The sequence below is a fragment of the Miniopterus schreibersii genome, assembly GCF_964146895.1.
Source record: "Miniopterus schreibersii genome assembly, chromosome: 1".
In the NCBI taxonomy this organism is placed as follows: domain Eukaryota; kingdom Metazoa; phylum Chordata; class Mammalia; order Chiroptera; family Miniopteridae; genus Miniopterus; species Miniopterus schreibersii.
The window spans coordinates 31,199,402-31,224,149 of NC_138101.1; the positions used below are offsets into that span (position 1 = coordinate 31,199,402).

The 24,748-nt window shown below is 43.3% G+C and overlaps 1 protein-coding gene across 1 annotated transcript in view; it reads right to left on the reverse strand.

Annotated features, from left to right (window-relative positions):
• IGFBP7 (insulin like growth factor binding protein 7) overlaps positions 1-24,426 on the reverse strand; it is a 67,559-nt gene extending 43,133 nt beyond the window's left edge. The window contains exon 1 of the mRNA XM_081118463.1: positions 23,793-24,426. Coding sequence (XP_080974589.1) covers positions 23,793-24,267 — 475 coding nt within the window. The 5' untranslated portion in view covers positions 24,268-24,426. The remainder of the gene's footprint in view (positions 1-23,792) is intronic.
• Between the last annotated feature and the right edge of the window lie 322 nt (positions 24,427-24,748).

The window sequence follows — 24,748 nt, forward strand, 5'->3', positions numbered from 1 at the left end:
CAGCATGGTGGCTGAGTTAATAACACTGGATTGTCTATCTGAAAGTTGCGAAGAGAGTAGGTTTTAAAAGTTTTCATCACAAGAAAAAAAATTTGTAACTGTGTGGTGAAAGATGTTAAAACTTATTGTTGTGGTTATTTCGCAATATATACAAATATCAAATCATTATACTGTACATCTGAAACTAATGTAATGTTATATGCCAATTATATCTCAATAAAAGTTTAATAAAAAATGATTACCTGTCTTGCTATGTAAGATGATTAAGCTACTATAAAAACTGTTGGGGTTGGAAGGAATCTTTGAGTCATGTAGTCCAGCCTTCAAACTAGATTACAAAAGTCTTCTCCCCTGCAGATATGGGTCTCTGCCTGAATATTTCCAGAAACCCTCACCCAAGGTTCCCAAATCCATTGTTGAACCACTGTTATTGTTATAAAGTTTTTCCTTAGATGAACTAAAAATCAGCCTTCCTGAAACTTCTACCATTAATTACAGTTCCATCCTCCACAACATCATGAAATAAATTAAATTGTTTTTCCATATGATGTTAAAAAAAGTATATGCTCATTGTAATGATTCAAACAACATACAAGTGTATAAAGAGGCAGTAAATTGTCCTCTTGAATCTCACGATAATCCTAACCCCCCGAATTGCCTATATTAACAGTTTATACATACATATACTTTTTTCATTGTACTTTTAATTAAAAATTTTACATCAATTTTCCTACAAATTGCCTTTTTAGTGAACACTCAATATACCATATATTGATCTTATTAGGTCAACATACACACATCAAGTTCATTCTTTCAAAAACTGTACAGTGTTCCATAGCATGGGCATACCTCTTTAAGAACATTCAGGATGTTTTCATTTTTTCTATATACAAACTATGATATAATAAATATTCTTATACATATGTCCTTATGTATTAGTGCTTTTATTTCTGTAGGGTAGGTTCCCAGAAATGTGATATCTGGGTCAAAGGGTGTGAGGATGTTTAATTTTAATAGACACTCCTAGGATCTATTAGATACTCCAACTATCAAAAAGGTTGTTAGGAATTCTTGGACTTGCCAATAGTGTATGAGGGTGCTCATTTCCTCACACATTTCCCAGCAGCAGGATTTAGAAATTTTTAAAAAGAGGTCATGCTGAAGGAGGAAACACTGTATGTCACTGTTGTTCTAGTTGCACTTTTGGGACTACTTGTGAGGTTGAGCAACTCTTCACATGCTTACTGGCCATTTGCAGCTGCTCTTCTTTTAATTTATTATTTGTAACTTCTGCTCATTTTCTCTTGGTTTAGTTATCAATATACACAAGCTCTTGTTTTTTACAGATATTTACTCTTTATCATATATTTTGCAAATAATTCTCTAGGCATCACTATCTTTCAGCTTTGTCTATGGCATTTGTTGATGGTATTGGTTGACATATGGCATGTCAGCTCTACGAAAGCAGTGATGATGGCTATTTTGTACATTGCTGTATCGTATCCTGGGTATCAAGAATAGTGCCTGGCACATAGCAGGTTCTCAATAAAAAGAATGAATGAATGAATGAATGAATGAATGAATAAATACATATGCTTAAAATTTCCATGTAGCTAAGCGTGTCAATCTTTTCCTTTGTGGTTTCTGGGTTATCAGAACAGCTCTATTTTATTAGCTTTTCTGCAATTAGTTCTTTAATCCATCTTGAATTTATCTATTTTAATCCTCAGATGAGGATATGTTTTTTCAGGGACTCTAGAGAGAGAGGAAGGGAGCAGGGTGGGGGTGGGGGTGAGGAGAAACATTGATATGAGAGAGACACATTGATTGGTTGTCTCGCGCACATGCCCCAAAAGAGCCTGGGCATTGAACCTGCAACCCAGGCATGTGCCCTTGACCTGGAATAGAATCCACGACCCTTCAGTGTGCAGGCTGACACTCTAACCATTGAGCAACACCAACCAGGGCAGGCTTAAACTATTTTTAAGTATACAGTTCAGCAGTGTTAAGTACATTCAGTTGTTGTGCAAACCAATCTCCAGAACACTTTTCATCTTGCAAAAGTGAAACTCTATACTCATTAAACAATTCCCCATTCCTCCCTTCCCCAGCCCCTGACAACTACCCTGCCAGTGGCTGTTTTCATGAAGGGGTTGAATTCAGGTAGATTATCAACCTCTGCTGCTGCCAAGGCCCCAGAATGAAACTGTATGTCCTGGAGACGAGTCTGTGTTCCATGGCACCGGTACAGCACCTGACACACAGAAACATGCACATACTATACATAACCAATGAATGAGTCATTCTTCATTCTTGTCTCTTCTGGCAGGGTGATAGGATGCTTTCTTGTACTCATTAAAGTGATTGATGGTTAACATAAAAGTTGCCATCGTTACCTGGACTAATGCCTTTCCAGGTCAATGTGCAACATGAGCTTCTAGATGGGAGGACGTTGCCAACTCTTGATCACCCAACTAGAGGGCAGGAGAGGAACAGTCTATCTCAAATGGATGCTGATTTTAAAGTACTTTGTATTTTGCCATGTATGAATTGGTTGTGGCAGATATCCTTACTAATTCTGCTTGGGTCAGGCTCACATCATAGCATAAGTAGTCTCAGGGCACTACTTGCTGGTAGTGATTTGAAGAGAGGGAAGTGGGTGGCCAGGGCGTACATGGGGTGGCCTATTAAAAAGTAAACATCTGACACAGATTTACACAATGTAGTTAACTAACTGGGCATATTTGAGAGTTGTTATAATAATCAGTGAAATCAAAGGGGAAAAAATTTTGCATTCATATAGTGCTCACAGTTACAAAGGGCTTTCAAACCCATGACCTCATTTACTTCCCATGACCCTACGCTCACCCTTTAATGCCAGGTCCTGCCAGCTCCATTTTGCAGGTGAGGAAATGGAGGGGCCCGAGAGACAAAGTGATGTGCTCAACAACTACACATTTAGTCAGTGCACAGTCAGGACTCTGGCTCTTTTCTTCTAAGTTTAGTGTTTATTACGCTATCGTTATACCCACAGAGTGTGGTTATATAAACTACCTCATATTCCATGTTGGAAGAAGGCAGGGCATAAATTATAAATATATAAAAACAAAGAGGTTCTGGACTAGCTTGGGCAAGAACAGCCTTCATTTTTTTTCATTACAACCCCCCAAACAACTGCTACCACTCAGTTTCTGCCTCCATCCTTGCTCAGCACATCTCTAGGTATCCTTGCAGGAAAAAGACAAAAAAAGAGGGAAGAACAAAGGCCAAAGTGCCATGGTATAACAGTTCTAGAAGCATTAGAAGTACTACTTCTGATGAGGGCAGTGACCAGACTGAGCCCTTACTGTGCGACAGACAGGCACCACGCTTGAAGTCTCAGAGAGAGTCAGTACTATCACCAACCCTGCAGAGTAGGCATTACGGTACCTACTTCACAGACGACAAAACTGAGGTTCAGAGAAGTTAAGTAACTTGCCCAAGATTGTGCACTTAGTAGGTGGTAGAGTGGGGATTTGAACTCCATGCTATCCTAAACATTAATCTCTGTAATATGTGACTTAAATAAGCATAAAAACGTAACAATTAGAAATTTCTTCATACTCAGACCTGAGGATGAATTGAAGCTTATCGTTACACAAGTAATGAAAACCAAAGTATGTCTGTTTTCTAAGCATTTTTACAGCACTTATCTGCATACAAACAATTAAAAATTTTTTTCTTCTTGTTTGGGTTAATTTCAAATGATCCCTTTCACATAGTAAAGCAACTCAGGCGGGAACCCTCAAATGTGTTGGCATTGTTTCTGATAAGGAAATTGTTAAGGAGTGAAATATCATTTCTTTCTAAATGGTCTCTGTGAAGATCTTTGGTATCTTCCCACTAAATTTTGAGAATGCCATATTTTGCTAAAAAGCTTGTCTCAATTTTCCCTCCCAGCCATGATCTATTTTATCATCTGGTTTTCAAAACTGATTGATTACTATCCTGATGGGGTCTGTGGACTCTATGATACTAAACTCCCAGCCGTCCTTTAAAACAGCCTGCAGCAACGATTTCTAAAATGTAACTAAAAGCAGAGTCTGCGGCCCAGCTATGGCAGGCACTGTGGGGAGGCTGACTCTGCACTCACCTCCACCCTCCTTCTCAGTCCTCCTTGCTGCTAGGGGGAGCTATTTCTGGCCAGTGAGGTTAGACAGACATTTGCCGAGAGGAGAGCTCCTGAGAAACTTTCACCCACCTGATAAAGTGGGACATATGACCGGCACGACCCTTTTCCCTGGTCCTTCTAACTGCTTACAATTAGGACTCAATAATAGGAGGTGCAGCCCCCTTTTTTTGGCCATTAAGCTTGGGTTCCTGACGGCACTGCTGAGTGGTTAGACCCACACCAGCAGCAGTCCACACCTGGACTCCTGGTCCTGCAAATACAGCGGGCCCTCCATACCTGTGGGTTCCGCACCTGCAGATGGGAGTATTTTTTATAAAAATGTTAATGTTGTTGCTGATGTGTATCCTGTAGTTAGGCTTACGATGGTTGTGTCTGCACAGAACATGTACAGATTTCTTTTTCTTGTCATTATTCCCTGAACAATATAGTACAACAACTATTTACATAGCATTTATATGTAATAGATACTTTAAGAAATCTAGAAATGATTTAAAGTATTTGGAGGATGTGCATAAGTTATATGCAAATACTACACCATTTTATATAAGGGGGTCCTGGCCTCAACCCTCTCAGACGCCGAGGGATGACTGTTAACCTCTCTGACCTCTTTGGGTGAAGCACTGTAGCCAGGTGTCCTATTACTTGCAGCTGAACACATTCCTTATGGAGAGAACAGATGTCAACATCTGGGTAATCATTCTTGTTTTTCCCTTCCCCCAAATCGACCATCCCCTTATATGCTGAAGCAACTAGTACAGAACAGCACTTTCACATCAGGGACAACTGTATCTAAAACTCTTTACAAACTACCTACAAACTAAATTACATGACTGACTGAGAATACTGCTGAGAAAGTAAAGTTCCTTTACCTCTTTGCCCAAGAATTTCCTGAGTCTGAGACAAATGTCATACTTTCATGAGAAATTTACTATTTCCTGCTTTCTTTGGCAGTGTCCAAAGTTAGGCTTTCTAGTCCTTAACACTGACCCTGTTGGTTTCAAGGACTTTTCAGTGAGTCACATTAGCATTCCAAAGAAATGAAACACACACACACGAGTGCACGTACACACGAAAAGAAAAAATCCCCCAAACTCAATTTTATTCAAATTGATTAAAATTAATGTTTTTCATAAAGTTCTTTTTATACTCTTGTTATTTTTTACTTTTAGAAAAAATATATGAAAGCAGCAATTTATCTTATTTACCTTTTCTAACTTATTTCGCATTTTACTCAGACAATTTATGTCACATTGGTTATTTTACTGAGTAAAGCTAACAGATCCAGTCTGTGTGTGCACCTTGGGATCTGGACCACCTATAATTAACCAAGTTAATCACAGGCACTTAGAGAATAATTTTATCATGTTATATTAAACAACTGCCATTACCCAAACCTTGAAATTAAGTTATGTTAATTTACTAAAACAACATCTTTAGATTCTCTGGATACTTTTCTTCAAACACACCTACATGGTTTAACAAAACAAGCACAAGCATGTGCATGTCCATACAGTTGCTATACTCAGAGTAACTGGAGACTGTGGAAATGTAGCATATTTATAATATAGGACATCTGACGAAGGAGACACAGGTTTAGGAAAGAAGATTAAAATCCACTGACTAAGAATTGGAATGAGGCATCTCATGTTTAACCGGCTCTGAAACTCAATTTTAGCTTCCTGCGGCTTTACATGTCAGCACATGTGTGTGGGCCCCTGTACACGGCAGCTCACCCCAAATCCTTGCTCCAGCTTCCCCCGGTTCCCATAAATGAGGGCTCTGCTTGGGCACTCCGGCGCCCCGAATCCTGGTTGCTGATTGCACAAGGCAGGGATAATGCTTACGACACAGCATTCTTGCGAGGATTAGAAAGGTGACGTACATGGGAAAGTATGTGAAGGTTTCTATAAACTTTACCGAGCTGGGTTACTTTCGGCCTGCTGCATTCCTCGCTCCTGGGCAAGCACGGGAGAGACTCCGCCGGAGGAACCCGCGCGGCTTCTCCGCGCTATGCGCACATGTCCACGGCGCGTCCGGCTGCCGTGCCAGTGGGAATCCCTGCCTGACCAAGGACCGGTGCTGCTGAAGGTGCTGGAGACGGCGGGGTCTGAGGAAGAGAGAAACAGGGCGCTGCCAGTCTCCCTAAGGGCCCAAGGACACGCGGGAAAAAGCTGGAGCAGCTTCCCCCAGTTTGAATAAGTGGAGCAGGCCAGGGGCGCCCCGAGAGCTGGGGGCAACGTGCGTCTCGCACGGGGAGGTGAGCCGAGCGGTGCGGCCACGGTCTCAGTGCAACGCACGGAGATGCTGAGGACAGATGGCATGGGCATGGGGCTGGGGGCAAGTAGGGCTGGGAAAGCCATTTTTTCCCTTCTGTGAAAAAATGCTGAAGACAAACCCTCCAAATTCCACATTTTTACTGTTTACATCTCACGTAGGTGGCTGCCGTTACAACGGACGTCTGCAAGCTACTCTAGCTGGGATGCACATGCTTTTTATGAGTCCCACTGCAATGATGTACAAAGGCATATTCTTTCCATCTCCCTATTATTTTGAAATATTTTATTGGCCAAATGGACTCTAACAAAAGAAAAGCATGAGAGCAAACATACAGCCCTTTTGTTCTCGCTGGAAGAGTTGTAGCTGAGCTAGACAACTCCCGATGCCTGGCAGTCTTGGATGCAAACTAGAAGTTTGAATCCAATTGGCCGGGCTCTTTTGTTCTTGGCCAGTCAATGCAAATTTCATAAATAGGAACTGGGGTGAAAATACTACTCTCAATGGTCTCTGTGCCATTAGGGAGGGACAGCCACAAATATAATCCAAGTCTGAAGATAATTAAAAAGTAATTTCGACTACATATTGGGATGCTTTGCTTTGGCTTTTTGTTTTTTGGAGAAAATGTGTCTAAATTATTTAGAAGAGGCTAATTTTTAAAATGGAATATCTACATATGTAAAATTTTAAGAAAATGTTCATACCTTTGAATCAGTAATTCCACTTTGGGAATTACAAAGAAATAATGCAGAAGAAATAAGATCTTTATGTCTAAAGATCTGAAATCAAAGGTTATTTGCGACAGAGAAAAACTGGAGTAAATCATGGTTCATTCAGATGATTATGGAGCTTTATACATAATATTTATAAAATATTTTAAACACACAGAAAATATTTATAAATTAAAAACAAGACATCTAAAAAGATATGAATAGCACCATCAATTATATGTGCCTAGAAAAACACTAGAATAAAATACAATAAAATATGGAGGGGGGTACAATGAAAATATTAATTAATGATTGTCTTTGATTTTACTGAGTTCTACAAATTTCAATGTTTATGTTTTTCTCCAATAACAAAAAAGGTCTATTGAAAATTAAATTAGTTCACATTCCCACAACACACAGAAACTGGACAGCAGCTGAAATTAATTAGCAAGGATACGTAAGTCTAGAATTAAAAACCCATTGTGGTTTGTCCAAACAGCTAAACATCTGACAATGGATCACTAATTGCAAAATAGTATCCTCATGTTCTCAACAGGTCATTTCGACTACTTAAAATGTGCTTTTACCCATTTCCCAGGGAACTAGGAAAAACAAAGTGAATTTGAAGTGGATTTACTGCATATTTTTCCTTTAGTGTTTACCAGGTTACTTAAACACCTTTAAGATTCTTTTGGATCAATATCCTAAGCTCAATTCTGAGCAAACAAAAACAAAATTCACTCATCTCCACTCCAGAATGTCACTTTGGGCAAAGTAATAACCAATTCATCTGTATATTACATATCTAGCCATAGTTACATGATTTATAAGCTCATACAGTCTATAATTAAATTGTAATGTATTCATAGGGCACAAATGTGAATGCTTCTTTGTTTATTTTTCCCTTCCAGTAGCAACTGCACAGAAAATATATGCTTCCAATGATTAAAAATAGTTGAGGAATGTACATATGTGTGCATTCTTTGCTTGTATGCATTTGTATTCACTTGACTTTCACGGGGCTCTTTTATTTTAGTCTAATTGCCTTCCCACACTTCAGAAACCACCAGGTAGACCACAGGGTTGCAGGCTCCTTAGAGAAGGGGCTTATCTGTCTCATCACTGCAGATTTCCCTATGGCACCTAGCATAGCGTTTACAAAAAGCGAGCACTTGGCATGAGTGACAGGGAATCATTATAATTTTCCACTTCTAATGATAGTGAGAATTCAGGTAACCTTTGTTTCCTGAGCTACGTGATGGGTGAACTTGGAGGGCCTGGACAGAGCCTAATTGCTGAGCTAAACCTGGAGAGGGATGAGAGGCCTGGTAGCCGGCAGATGAAAGACAGGCTGGCTCTGTGCAAGGAGAAGGGCCATGCAGAAGACTGTAGCTGGTGGGAAGACTAGAGGGAGAAATGGGAGGGATCTTCTTGCTGCCCCTATGAAAACTTAGAAAAATCTATTCTTCTCACTAACGCCTGTGGAATGGGAGTCCTGCTAGCAGGGGGTACAGGGCAAAAACAGAGGCTCCTCATGGAGACAGTCAACACAGGGATAATACATGTGTTTATTAAATTGGATCCAGAGTCCCAAAAGTTATCTACTAAGCATCCACTCTGTGCCCAGAACTATGCTAAATGTTTTGGGGCACTGAAAGGAAGCATAACTCATACATGCTCTCCACCCTCAGAAATCCTGGTAGTTCCCTGGTGCTCGTCACTGATCTGACCATTTCCAACACAATTGATCCTTATTATTCACGGATTCCATATTTGCGAATCCACTTACTTGCTAAAATTTATTTGCAACCCCCAAATAAAACCATTCTTGGACATGCACAGAGTGGCAAAAATCTGAGGTTCCAGCTGAAGGACAAGACAACGCTCTGCCTTTTGGTTTTAGCTTTCCTACTGTAAACAATTGTCCCTTTCACAGTCTACTTACTACCACCTTACTTTTGCATTTATGTGCTTTCTGTTGGTGATCTTGCTGTTTAAAATGGTCCCCAACTGTAGTGCAGAAGTGCTGTCTAGGGTTCTTAAGCAAAAAAAAGAAAGAAAAAAAAGAAAAAAAGGTTATAATGTGTCCTAGAGAACATATGTGCATTAGATAACCTTTGTTTGGGTATGAGTTAGAGGCTGTTGGCCTGATTTTCCTCTGTATTGGCTAATTGCTCTGCATTCGCTAATCCAGTGTTTGCAAGACTATAGGACATAACTACCATAAATAATGAGAATGGACTGTGTTTGTGCCTTCCTCTATTGCTATTTAACTAAGGGGGAAAGTTGGCTAGCAGTAACCTTTATTAAAGGCCAATTGTGGGTCAAACACTGTGCTAAGTATTTAAAATACATTAACTCATTTTACAGATGGGAAAACTGATGCTCAGAGAAGTTAAGTAAATTTCTTAAGGTCACCCAGCCAGTGGTAGTATACCATTCTCATTGCCTGGGAAATGATTAAGGGGGAGGTGATAAATTTGAACTGAAGACTTTTCTCAGTCTCAGAGTTTTTATGATAGTAGAAAGTAAGTATAAGGGTCAATTTGAGAAGATGCCAAGTGACAGGAAATTCTCCTCTAGGGTGGGGGGCCTATAAGCTGGACAGAGCCACCTCTCCTTATTAGAGATCCCAGAGTGGGTGATGGAGAGCGAGAGGAGGGCTTCCACCAAGTTCCTCTTTCCAACAGGGCACAGTGTGATCCACTTTTAATTATTCATTCACTTACTCAACAAATAGGTACTGAGTTCCTACTACACCCCAAGGACTGTTTAGACACTGAGGTTGACAGTGAGCACAACAGATAAAAAGCACTGGGCTCAAGGAACTTACATTCTAGTAACATCACTGAAAGATTCGACTATTGTGGCTTTAGGTGAATACTTCCTTTAAAGTACTGTGGTAACTCCAACTTTTATTAATACCAACAATACTGATAGATGTAGAAATATCATGTCTGATTCAGATAAGAGCACTGAAATAGCCAAGACGATAAGCAGCAGCCAAACCACAAGGCTGCTTGCACTGTACCAAGTGATCATATTTTCTAAAGTTTCCACTGCCTATGGTGCACTAGATACATATTCTGAAAACTCATCTTGCTGTAAAACACTAGATACTGGATAAACTGAGCAGAAATTGGCCCATGATTATGATAATCATCCCAAGGAAGTGATGTACCCCCCAAATCACTTGAAGTCTTTTTAGAACAATGGTTCTGAACCTGGCCTGGGCATTAAATCATCTGGGAAGTTTATAAAAGTCCTGCTGCCCAGGTCATAAGCAACCCCATGAAATCAGAATCTTTGGAACTCAGAATCAATGGAACTCAGGCATCAGACCTTTGTAAAACTCCCCAGGTGATACTGATGTCTGGCCAAGGTCAAGAACTTCTGCTTTGGAAGGTGATAGAATACATAGCTCACGGAGAGTTGGTAGTCCCAGTATTCTGTCAATTTCACTCAAAATTACTGATCCTGGTGGATCTGAAAAGTTATCCAGATACTTTTTTTTTTTAAGTTATCCAGATTCTTAAATCTCCTCTGCACAGCCTCATTCTTTCTGCTCTCCACTGTATGCTCGGGGTGGATATTGTCACTTTTCTGATAGATGCTGAGAACCAACCTAAGTGGGCACCTTCCTGAGTCTAAATATGCCCACTTACAGTTAAATGTTTTGATTTTTTAAACGAGTTCCTGCTAAGCTGAGGATATATGTGAAAGCCAAAGAAGAGACACATAAATTGCAAGCAAAGGGCTTTATTATTTGCACCAGTAAGTCTTTAAAAGTCACGGATAACATCTAATATGTACCTAATGGACACTAATCATACTTTTTCTCTGCCAAACTCTGTGATTTTGGTTCAGATTCCTCTTTGAAGCCAAAAAATAAAAAATTAAAAAAAAATGAACCAATCAACAAAATCCAAAAATATTTATTATGTATGTAGGGAAGAAACAGACCAATAATTACTGAATGTGAATGTCCTTTGAATCCAAAATGTCCTATATACCTAAAAGATGCCATTAGAAAACCATGTGTATGACTTGGAACTTGAAGATGGAAATATCCATGCTGTGAAGCAAAGCGAACCCTCTGGCAGCATCCAGCATCCAGAGTGATTCCCATGTGACTGTCTGCATTTGGACTCTGGGATCTCTCAGAGATGGAACAGGACTCTTTGTCCTAGGATCCTTGAAGAGCAAGAACAAGAGCTAGATGGGAGTTTCCAGGGATTTGTTTTAAGAACATTATCCTGCCATTTTGTTTGCATAGATCTAAATAGTTTTCAGGCCTAACCTGGAGATATATAAGGCAGTATTATGTTTGGATTGGTCAAAGTAAGACATCTACATATCACAATCAAGGCTCTTATAAATGAGCTCATACCAAGGCTATAATGCTAATAACAATAAAAATTGAAATGAAACACAGCATTCATTGAGACATTACTATGTGCTAGATAACAATATTTTTCATGCTATGGGGTGTGGTTGTCTCCCCCAATCCCTGGACTGGACCTGGGAGGGGCCATAGGATTTTGGGCTGATGCACAGAGTGAATTAGGATCCTAAGAAATCTGTAAAAACTTCATCCCAAAGTAGCGTCAAGGAAAGAAGGGACAACAATCTACCAGATGACGTGGATAGTGTTGGCTATCTCTCAGGGGTGGCATGCCAAGTTTGGGGGGAATGCCAGGGGTGGCTCATGAGTGTAGGGGTGGAGTTGGGGTAGCCGACTGAGTAGAGCTCACTATTTATAAAGTTGCTGGCCTGTGACTGAGAAAGGGTTACGGGGTGGAAAAAGAAAATCACATTTGTGCTCAGTTAGAGAGGAAATAGGGGCAGCATGCAAGGAGAGGCCAGGCAGAGCCAGTGAAGAGCAAGAGGCCTCAGATGAAGCCGAAACAAGGTAGGGGGCACTAACTTTTCCACATCATGACTGGGTCCTGAACAGCCTGCTCCTGCCCTGACAGTTATCGTCTAGTGAACCAAAGGCTCCGTGACGCAGAAAGAGCCTGGCTAGGCCAGCTTCTCCCTCCTGCCCTACAGCTCTGGTCTGAAACACATCTGAGCGGAGAGGGGCCTCTGGCTCTGCAGCCCTGGCCATCAAAACACGGGAGCACCTCGATCTCCGCCCAGCCCGCCCTCCCCAGCAGGGCTGCACCGGACCCCTCAACAGCCTTCTCTAACTCCGAGCGGCCCTGTTGCCTAAGCAGTTGATTTTCTATCACAGGCTCCATGGCCTCCTGAGGTTGTGGGGGGACGGGGGGGGGGTGTTGCACCATAATTGCTGCAGCTGCTATGGAAATTCATGTTTGGATTTCTGTTCTCTGAGCAGAAAGTTCTGAGAGCTCCCATGGAAAGGGGGCAGGCTCTGCAGCCTGCAAGCTGGGACTACCCCTGACAAATTCCTAAAGCCTGGTTTCTGTGTGGTCTCTTTCAAAACCTCCTGGATGTTCCAGGAGATCTATTTCTTGATAAAATTTTCTCCCTTGCTTGGGGTCCGGCCAGAAGAGAGCAGAACAGATGTCAGATCTAAAGCTTTTCCAGTTCAACCACTTGACCGCTGGCCCACTCGTCTGCCCTGATGTAAATGAAATGCCTCTGAGCCTTTCTCACTCAGGGAAAGGGAGAAGCCTCCCTGAAAGCTGGAGACTCCGTTCTTCAAGAAAAACAACATGAAAGAACAGGATGATTGGAGTCAGCTGCATTTCTGCCTGAGATAGTAAAGTGCTCTTTTTCCCTCTCTCAGAAAGTAAAAATGGATTACACTTGAATTTGCAAACCCCTACAAGGATTTTTCTTCTTCTGGAAGTTGTCACCTGACAAAACATATGCTTCAGTCCCTAAAAATGCAAATTCCCTCAAAAGAGTAGCCCTGCAGTGACCCACAGCTTAGGTGTGGAGTAAATACTACTATCCCAGCTGGGAAAATTGATGGTGGAGTGGTGGAGGGCTCAGTGAGCAAGCAGGGCTAAAACCTCTGGTGAAAATGAACACTTGAGCCTGTTGAGGGTTATCTTAGTGATTTCTCTCCTCTACCCTGCTCGGAGTTACCAGAATGGCCTGACAAAGGATCAAACACCGCAAACAAATGCTATGCCCCAAGAAGTCCTGCTTGGGAAAATATTCAGGTCTGCTGCCCCAACGCACTGGTCCTTCAAGAGCCCGTTGGTTGCCGATGAGGAGACTGGCTCTCAGGTTTCCAATCTGGCCCTGGAGGGACTGATGCTAAATGGGCTCAGGGATCTGTACAAAGGGCCCCTCAGAGACATTCATTCATTTAAGAACTACCACCTTTCCCAGAATGTCATATGACATTTCTTATAAGGTGTACCACAAAAGCCAATTCAACTATGACATAAACTCTGTTGTCATATAGAATTTCTACTTTGTGTTCATTGAAACAGCTCTTTTAGAGCTATTTGGACAGGAATGTATCATACATCCCCCTTGTTAATTCAACAAAAAGAAAATATAAGCAGGATAAATTCATTAAGGTCTTCCTAAAACTTTTCCCATCCAAGGGTTTGACTCTTGTGAATCACTTTTGTTTTATACTGTTTATTTTGAAACAGCTTTAGGATTACAGAAGAGAAAGACAGTGCAGAGAGGGGGCTGCTGATCTAGGGGCCATACTTTGAAGAGCAAGGCTGTAGTGGAATGCCTAGGTTTACATACCAGCACTACTCTTTCCAGGGCTGGGTGATGGCTGGCCTTCAGTTTCCTTATTTGGAAGCTGGGACAGTAATTCCCCTTACTTCCCCAAAGTGTTGTAACAAACAAGGAAACATCCACAGAAGCCCCCAGCAAACTGTAAAGTACTATAACTCTCAGTTATCATGATTACCACCTATAAGGCACTACATGGAATTCTTGCCCCAAAGGAGTTTCCAGTCCAGTCAATAAGATTCTTTAGCCCAGCGAGTTGTGGGGTCAATCCCCAGTGTGGGGCGTGCAGGAGGCAGTGGACTGATGTTTCTCTCTCATCGATGTTTTCTCTCTCTCCCTCTCCCTTCCTCTCTGTCTAAAAAAATCAATAAAAACATATTTTTAAAAAATGTCTCTTTACATTTATTTGGTGCTGCACCTTTTACACCGTGATTTCATATCTGTTCTATAATGTGACTTTCACAATAATCCTGTGAAGCAGACTAAACTACCTTCACTTATAATATATATTATCCCTAAGTTTTGAGGGTGTTGCCTTTTCATTGTGGTAAACTCTACTCTGAACATGTCAGCTTGTCTTCAGCCTTGTCAACACTCTTACTGTGAGAAACCTCATACCAAATGAATGGGGCTTTGTTAAAACAGGGTTACTAGATCTGTTTGACCTGGTCTGAACCTTTCTTACTTTTCAGACACAAAACTTCTCTGCAACCCCGGCCTGCTTTTGGGCCCAGCCGATTTCACGGATGGTACCTCTCTCTGGTAACCCACTGCTTGGTAGAGTCATTGAAAGGGCGGGTTATTACTAGCTTCAGCTATTTCTAATGAACCCCACCAGATCATTTACCACTAATTCAACTATTAAACACATCAATTTTAGGTAAAAAATAACATGTTTCTCCCACATTATCAACCACAGCTTTCTTCTGACCTCCTTACTTTCTCTCCAAGGCTTCATAGGGGTGGTGGGGTAATGTTGGGGTGATGGTCTTGATTGACCTGGAAAATCCACAAAGAACAGGCTTGGGAAAGCTTTCCTTGGACATTTCTTGTCCTTCCCACCTTCCTATCCCCTCATAAAAGGATTCACTGAGAAATCTTGAAAATTGCCTAAAATGAGCAGACTCATTAATTTACATACTTCTAAGTCTTCCATCTCAAAGCTGTTTAAAGGTGCCACTCCTGGGTCTAAATTACAAAAGAGGTTATACTCATATATTCTCTGGCCTAAAAGACCCTTTGACACGAATTCAGGGTTCCCTTTTTAACTCTTGCTAAGAATAAGATGTTATTTTTCTTACAATTAAAAATCCAGATGAGGTCAGGTCATTTGTAGAGTTCTTTTGAGGTTAAAGGAAGCACCATAATCTTATCCACTGTGGGGGAGGAATGTAGCTTGAGGGAAGGCCGGCTGGCCTTGGACTCTACCCAAGAGAGTTTTGTCACTAAACTATCCAAAAAAGACTTATAAGGCAGTTTCTTCTAGAAGGCAAGTCTACAGTAAACCCTCAGGGCAGCCTCTAGGGACAGGATGCAAATCATATTTAAGGATGATAAAAAATGCCTGCTCAGCTTAATCACCCATGTCATATCTAGAATGTAAAAGATCTTAAAACTTGGAACATCCTCTCCCAGCTTCCCCTCCTTATTTAGGTTACCTCTCAGCTCTCCAACAGAGAATCTTGGGAACCGAATTCTCCTGACTCCCACGTGAGCATGTAAGACTATTCAACAGTTTTTACCTGCAAGTTCCTCCTGGTGTGTAATCTAACTGTGCTTTGTGATGTGGACCCTGAGAAAGAAGATACCTACCAAGAAGGGCTTTCAGTGGCTTCACTGGGCTCAAATTTCAAAAACCGCCTCGCAGTGGACCAGGGCTGGGGACTTCTGTCTATATAAGCCAGTTCTTCAAGCGCACTTTGCCCCTTTTCACCCAAGACTGAAGACTGCATTTCCCCAGCTGGAGCTGAAACACCAAAGACATCTCACCAGACCAAAGGAGCAGAGTGAGGCAGACTGGCACAGAGTGGACAGGACTAGGACTGGACCAGGTGGAGCAGACCAGAGCTGCCTAGCTGAAGAGGGCCTTACTCCAGGGCCACCTTGCTCCAGGGCTTCCTCCGTCCAGGCCCTTTTTACAGCTGTGCTGCTTCATAATTGAGCTATAACACTATTGAGCTGTTCCACAGCTGTGTGTATCACAATTGAGCTGTTTGCACTGAATAAAATTTCCTTTTTCACCACACCCCAAATTGAGGGTCCCTATTTTTGTTGAATTAGTGCCAATGACTATTGGTTGAGAGTGGCTATTTAATTCCAGGCCTTTTAATTCTGTCTCCTGAAGAACTGTAGAAAAGTAGGTCAGGTACCTTCCATTTAATAACTAATTCCCAAACCATGGAGAAACATTAACTTGTTCCTTGGATGACTTTCCTCAAAAAGAATCTTAAGTCCTTAGGACTCGTCTTCAAGGCTGCCTATTTTCTTTTCCAGAGAAAATATAAATATTTGACAAAAATGTTAATATCCCTAAAAATTCAAAAACTTCTACAAATAAATATGAAAAATACAAATAACACACGCACAGAAAAAAAATGGCAAGTCTTACATAGGCAATTCACAGAAGAAATACAAGCTGTTCAACCTCACTAGAGAGCAGGAAATTGCAAACTAAACAGGGAGATACTGCTTTACAGCTTGGCAAGAATTAAACAGATTGATAATACCCATGTTGGCAAGGGTGTGGGAAAAAGGATACTTACATACACAGTTGGAGGGAGTATAAACCTTTTAAGTAGGCAACTTGCCCGTAGTATTTAAAATGTGAATAATTTTATTCCATCAATTCTACTGCTAGTAAATTATCAATCAGAAATACTATTATAGATTCATAAAAATACATGTGTAGGATATAGAGTAAAAGAACTAAATTAATTATGAGTAAATGCATGCCCGTATATGAATATGTTACACTGTTGCCATATATGTTATATATACACACAAGAATATGTTTATACGTGAATAGGAAAAGGCCTGGGAGTTTACACAGCTGTTAATGGTATCAGTTGCTGGTAAGTAGGATCAGAGAACAAGGCTGCCTATTTTACTTTCTAAAGCTCCTTTCAAATCTTTCCTAAGATGCGGTGATTAAAACTGGGTAAAGTGGTAAGAAAGAACCAGCGATTCACTCAGCTTTCTAGACGTTTCTGTGTTCAAGAGGGGCACCTGAGGCCAGAAAAAAACTTTAAGGCATTTCTTGGGGATGTAACTTTTTCTGTTTCTGATCGAGAGCAGAGAGAACGAGGAATGGGGATTACAGGGGGAAAAGCCTCCTGAAATGAAATGAGAAGTGGCTGTCATTTGGGAGCAGGGTGGCTAATGAGAAAGCCATGGCAGGGCATTTTGTGAGGGGTCATTTAGTGAGGAAAAGGCACAGCACAGACTTTTCACTTCCAAGGAACAAACAGCCTGCCGTGGCAGGTTGGGACCCAGTACTCAACAATGCTTCTAAGATCTGAAAGAGAAACTGAAAGTCCTGCGTAGCGGGAGTTGGGCATCTCTTGCCGGGATTATTGTAATAGCTTCCTAATGGGAGTCCCTCACAACAGCCTTGCCCCTTCCAACCCATCCTCCTAAGGGCAGCCAACAGAGATTTTATTTAAAAGCACAAATCCAGTTATATCACTCAATGGCCCACTGCTCTCGTGATAGTGTCTAAACTCCCTAATGGGCCACGAGGCCCTGGGTCGCTGAGCTCTGCTAAGTGTCCAGCTGCCCCTTGGCTCCCCCTCTCCGGGAGGCAGCCTCATGGAACCGCGTGCTATGCCTTCTGCTTGGCACACTCCTCTCACTTCCTTCTAACCCACTGCAAGCTTCGCGCTAGCTCCCCTCCAGCCAATTCCTTCTCACCCCTGTCGCAGTAAGGACATCACTCTTCTAGGAAGTCATTCATGGCTTTTCGTAAATCTGGGTTAAGGATCCCCCTCCAGAGGGGCCTCTGTCCATCTTTGTGGTATGACAGTGGCACTTTAACAAAGTATTGCACCGACTTGCATTGTCCCACCCCCCAACCCTTTGCTACAAGGTAAGCCAGACCATTAACATTTCATTTAAAATTGGAACACTCTATATCAACGTTCAGTGATGTTCTACCATTCTGACACCAGTTGCGTGGGTGTTTTCATACCACCAAGCAATTCACCACCAGGTGGGTATCCTACAAGTCAACTCAATTCTAACACTATCTACCCTGGGATAGCATCAGGTCACACAGGTTAAGGGCTCAGTCCAACAAGACTGCCCCCCCCCCCTTCATATGTCAACCACAAGTCCAGCTTGTCACCTGTGCTTCTGACTGACTGCCTATCGATTGGAGGCTCCAACAACCCCCTCCCTGGGTTCCATTAATTTGCTCGAGTGGCTCACAGGACTCAGAAATGTTTTACATACTTACTAGATTACCAGCTTATTATAAAAGGTTATAGCTCAGGAAGAGCCAGATGGAAGAGATGCATAGGGCAAGGTATGAAGGAAGGACACAGAGCTTCTGTGTTCACTCTGAGCCACTCTCCCAGCACCTCCATGTGTTCACCAACCCAGAAGCTCTCCAAACCCATCCTTTTGGGTTTTTATGGAAAGTTCATTACACAGACATGATTGATTAAATCATCCAATCATTCAATCATTGGTGACAGAACTCAATCTCCAGCCCCTCTTCCTCCCAGGAAGTTGGAGGGGTGAGACTGAAAGTTCCAGCCCACTAATCACATGGTTGGCTCCACTGGCAATCAGTCCCTATCCTTAGGTGATTGAGGGACTTTCTGAAAGTCAACTCGCTGATTTAACAAAAGACACCTTGTTGCTCTCAACACTTGGAAAATTCCAAAGGTATGAAGAGCTATATGGTTGAAGATCAAACATATGTATTTCTTATAAATCACAATATCATAAGTTCATACATTCATTGAAAAATAGTAATAGAACACGGGCATTTAAATACTATGTCATCAACATAAAAATGAGCATAAAATGAGCTTCTCAAAGAACAAATGTTTAAAATCCATGAAATGAGCCTGGCTGGTGTGGCTCAGCGGTTGACCCAGGAGATCACAGTTTGATTCCCAGTCAGGGCACATGCCCACATGTCTGGGCTGTAGGCTTGATCCCCGGGGGGGGGGGGTTCAGGAGGCAGCTGATCAATGACTCTCTTATCATTGATGGTTCTCTCTCTCTCCCCCTCACACCCCCTCTGAAATCAATAAAGACATATATTTAAAAAAAAAAAATCCATCAAATGAATTTCTGAAAATAAAAATCTTCACTGAAGCTTTTTCCATTTATAGAACAGTCTATGTTGTTCTGAACCTAATTCTAACCAGCAAGGAGATGGGGAAATGTTGAGATTTGGGGCGAGGGGTGGCCACCTAATGCTAGAGTTTATGATAGCAGAGGGTGGGAAGGCGAGTCAGTGTTAAGTGTATTCCCTGACCTGGGTTCAAGAAGGAAGACAATACAAGGAGAGAGCAGACAGGCAGGAGAGTCCACTGCCTGCATTTTCCAAAAGGAAGGCACTTTCTTAAGGGATTCCTTTGTTTAATCAACAAATATTTACGAAGTGTCCAACTATTAACTGGCACTATTTACAAAGAATTAGAAGATGGAGCGCCTCTTTCAGGATGCTCCGAGTCCAGGGGGGAAGACAGACATGCACAGAGTGCTTTGGAGGCTGTGGGGAGCTGGATGCTAACCAGCAGAGCTTGTTTTACCACTGGGAGCTCTGCTCCCCTTGCTGAGATCCTCACATGCGTTGTCTGCATGGCTCAGCCCACCCCTCTTAATACCGCTCACCCATCTCTAGTTTCTATGCCATCTCCCTGCTGTACATCCTTCACAGCACACAGGACTACAGGAAAATATCTGTTTACTTATTTCTGTGTAAAGCCTACAGTAAATGCCATCAGAGAGGGATCTATCTTGCCTATCTTATTTTAAGCTGAGACTAGAATGGTACCTGGAAAATTCATATATTCATTCAGTCATTCAACATATGTTTAAAGCATCTGTTAGTACCAGGTGCTGATGGAGCCCTTGGGGATAGATCAGGGAGTAAAAATTCCCTCCCCTCATGGAGTTTACTTGAAGGTTGAATGATGACAACAATGAATATTCATTGAGTGCTTTCTATGAATAATCTTCACAACATTGACTCTTCACAACTCTATGAGCTAGGTATGATTTTAGTGCTTACATTATAGGAGAGGAAACCCAGGCCCAGAGAGGTAAAAAAAACTTGCTCAAGGCTAAGGAAGTGACAGAGGTAAGATTCATTCTCCAGGAATCTGGTTCTAGAGCTAAGCACCTTGACTATTCTGCTAGAACACCTCTTGCTTACATGTATACAAATATGTGTGCAATAAATATTGTTTAGAAAATGGCTGGAAGAGCCAAAGACAAGGATATCATCGGAGGGTCGTGGGGGTGGGAGAGTCAAGGAGCTCCACAGACAAAGTGATACCTGCTGATCCTTGCAAGCTAAGAGGTCAAAGCGTGGAAAGCCAGCTGAGGGTGAGAGTGCAGATGACTGCAAACAGCAGCAAAGAGCAAACACTGTGGCTGGGCTATAAAGGAGTTGGAGAGAGGAGGCCAGAGTCAATGTGAAGAGCCTCTTACGCCCTGCTAGGTAATTTGAACCTGGTCCTAAAGGTAAAGACCCTTAAGAATGAATTCTGATTCCACATGTAAAAATTAATTCTGAGGGGGTAAAAAAGAGAAGATGGGACCCAAAGGGACCGGGGTGGCAGAAATGGGATTACCAAGGAGCTCAGATTTAAAGGACCATGAAAACCAAGAACTGGAATAAAGGAGCGCCATTGTTCTGTTCCAACTGAGATTTTATTATCTGTCTCAACTTCTCTACATTAACTTTTTATTAAACTGAATTGTCAAATCCCCGCTTCCAGTTACTCAATTTCAGGGACCTCAATAAGATCTAATGGCAGTAAATTCTTGATGACAGTTCTAAGATGTAAGATTATTAGCTCACTACCTTTCAAACAAATTTTCAAGAAGATGGCTTTGCCTCTTATTACAGAGGAACAGAAAACAAGCAGACCAAGATCTCTCCCCAGGAGGTGGGTAAGTGGTGATCTCATAAAATAAGGGGAAGATTTGGGAGTGTCTCCAGGGCTCCAGTGAAAGCACTCAGGGAGGTGAATTTGAAACTTGTAAGGATACTTCCTTTTTTTGAAAAAATATGTTTTTATTGATTTTTAGAGAAAGAGGAAGGGAGAAAGGGGGAAAGAGAGAGAGAAACATCTGTCAGTTGCCTCCTGTACCCATGCTCACCCGACCAGGGATCGAGCCCGCAACCTGGGCATGTGCTCTGACCAGGAAGCGAACCGGCAACCTTTCGGTGCATGGAATGATGCTAAACCAACTGGGCCACACGGGCCAGGGCTGTGTGCATACCTTCTTAATCAGCAAGACCAGTTCTGTTTTGTGCATCCCTTGCCCCTCAGAAACTTAGTGCATTGCTGACATACTTTAGATGATCAGTAAGTGTAGGTTATATGAGATTAACACAAAAGAACACAGAATGAACCACATCCTTGTGGCTGAGTCCTACAATGTCTCCTCCCTTTCAACACTTGAGGAAGCATAACTCCAGTTCCTCCTGAGGGTATAAATGGCTGTAGGAACCTAGAAAATACATTTCTTATTCTTTGCAAAACCCCAATACTAAACGGCACAGAAGTAAATGGCACTATATTGGCTTTACTTCTGTAATTATCAAAACACATTCAGGAGTCAGAGCAATATATTAGAAAACCTGGTTTAGGCCTAATTGTCTCTGCTGTGGAAAAGTACTCTGGTGGACCTCACATTCTTTTCTGAGCTCTCTGGAATTCTCCTATCAATGGTCCCAGGCAGTAGACTCCATCTTTAAATTTAGGTTGGGAAGAAAAGGCTAATTTATGTCTAGGTTTCCAGTTTTAGATGCTATTTCTCTTTTTTATATATATACATATACATATATATATATATTTAATATATCTTTATTGATTTCAAAGAGAGGAGAGGAGAGGGAGAGAGAAAGATAGAAACATCAATGATGAGAGTCATTGATAGGGTGCAGCCCACAACCGGGGCATGTGCCCTGATGGGGAATCAAACCCTGATCGCCTGGATCCTAGGTCGATGCTTAACCACTGAGCCACGCCCGGCCAGGCTAGATGCTATTTCTCTTAACATTTTCCCAAACATAAAGAAAAACCAGGTCTGTACCCTCATGGGGTTTGTAGTCTGGAGAGATGCTGGGGAGCTGGGCGTACATGGTAATGAGGTTATATGACCACAGGTATACCTCAGTTTATTGCACTGCTCTTTATTGCATTTCATAGATGTTGCTTTTTTTTTTTTTTTTTTTTTAACAAATGGAAGCAAGGCCCTTCACCTAAGAAAAGATCATGACATTCTGTTTTGGTGATCTGGAACCTAACTGCATTATCTCTGAGATATGCCTATAGTCTATATGACTATTAGTCTCAGCTACAGGCTAGAGTGGATACTACTTAAACAATCATGAAGCTAACCTCTTCCGATAAGGCAAGTACCTTTGGATAGACTGTGGGGGAAAATTCCCCTTGAAATGTTTAAGAAAACCTCAATATTTGGAATGAATTTTAAGGTATGCATATTTCTCTTTCATGATATGACTTAGATCCAAAGGAACAAATGACTGTTTCTGTTGGAAAAGTATGTGGATTACTTTGGGTTGGGACTTTCTAAGTTTCAGGTGATAATAATATAGTTACCAGTAAGTTACACAATTTAAGTCTTTCAATAGTGAACTCTGAAATTAGTGACATATAACCTGTTAGCATATGGACTTCTGGAAGAAGCTCTAAAAGTGAATTATTTGGAAAGTTTGGTGAAAGTCTGAGCGGAGAAGCAGCTGCTTCTGTCCCTTCAGGAGAACTGCCTTGCTACCTTTTCTGCTTTGGCTGGGACCAGGGAAGGGCTGCCAAGCTTGGATTTCTAACCTTCCAGCCAACCTACTGCCTATGGAAAATGTTATTTCAGGCATTAAAGTCTGTTTTTTTTTTTTCCAAGTTTGGACTCTACTCATTTTCCATTTTCATTGATGGCAAGATTGGACTTGTTTGGAATAAAATAAACCATTAAACATAACCTCAAAGCCATTCCTGTGGAACAGTGGATACTGGGGACAAATGACACAAAAGAGGAACAAGAAAGAAAAACAAAATGGTCATAAGGTTCACAACATAAACTACATCATAAAGACATTCTGCAAAGAGGCTGTTTTTCGTGTTTGTTTTTTTTTGCCCACAAGTAATACGGTAGATTACTGTTTAAGAACCTGTAATTTCCAGTAAGTGAATTATTTTTCTCAGTATTAAGAAACCATGAAATCCGGGTTTTAGAATCCTGACCATCTAGCCAATTAAAGCCAACAACCTCTCTCTGAAAGTCCTTCCTTCGCATTTCACCGTCAAACTCCTTTCCCCTATTTCTTGACTTCACCTGGATCAAGCCAAGAAAAAATGATGATAACATGACATCTCTGGTTTCCCAGAAGAGCGGGGGCCGCTTCTGCGAATGGACTTGCCAGCTGTTAGCATCAGGTGGGTGAGCTTTGGGGATGCGGGAGCCTGAGATACCGCAACATCTTTTCCACAGACGCGCACTGGCCCCGCAAGTCCTCACTTTCTCGGTGCACGCAGCAAACCCTACAACTAAACCCACCAAAAAAAGAGCAGGGGCGGCTTGGCCCGTCTCCGCCCGCACTCCAGTTCCCGCGAGGCCCAGATCCTGCCCCCGCCCGCTCCCCGCGAGGCCCGAGGGCGGAGTCGCGGGAAGCCGCGCGGGGCGCGCGGGCCGCCGTCGCCCCGCCAGGCCTGCCCCGCAGGGGGCGGGTCGCCGAGGAAAGCGCTCGTGCCCACCTTGCTCGCAGGTGCCCTTGCTGACCTGGGTGATGGCCTTCTCCCCGCGGCTCTCGGCCCGCAGGCTGGCGGCGCGCAGCTGGCAGGCGCTGGGGTAGGTGCTGCCGTCGCTGCCGCACACCGGGTAGCGGTTCTTGCACATGCACACGCCGCTCACCGCGGGGCCGCCGGCTGCTGCCCCGGCTTTACCCTTCCGCCTCTTGCGGCTCTTCACGCACTCCATGCCCGGCGCGCAGTACCCCCTGCCGACGCCGCCGCCCCCGCAGGGCTCGCCCTCGCCGCGGGCGCACATCGGGCAGCAGCCGCACGCGTCGCGGGTCTCGCCCAGGCGACAGCCCCGCGGGGGCAGGGGCGGGCAGGAGGCCGGCTCGCAGGGGCCGCAGGCGTCCGAAGAGGAGGAAGAGGAGAGGGGCAGGAGCAGGAGCAGCAGCCCGGCGGCGCCAAAGAGCAGAGCGCGCAGCGGCGGCCGCTCCATGGTGGGGCGCGGTGGCGGCGGCGGGAGCGCGAGTGAGACGGGCCCGCTGGCTGGCGCCTTAAACGGGGCGCCCCACCCGGCGGGGCCGCGGGAACCACACCCCGGGGCGGCGAGAGCGCGGCCCCCCCGCCCGGGACTAAGGGGCTCCAGCGCGCTCCTGCAGGCGGGGCGGGGCGGGGCGAGGCGTCCGCGCGGGCCCAGCGCGCTCGGCCCGGCCCCGGCCCGCGGCTCCTGCTCGGTGGCCGGCCCCTGGCCCCGCGGGCTGCGCCCCAGTTCCTCGTAGGTCGCCTCCCTCACCCTCTGGCCCCTCGCTTTCCCAGGCCAGAGATTTGTGCTTCTTAACAAGGGCTTTGAACGGACCCGGTGTTGAATGTATTAGCTCCTAAGGGGGCCCGGGAGACCTGAGGACTGACTACCCTGCGCTTCGGAATGCGTTTCACAACTCCACTTGGGGATTTGCGCCCCCGTGGGCCACAGGCTC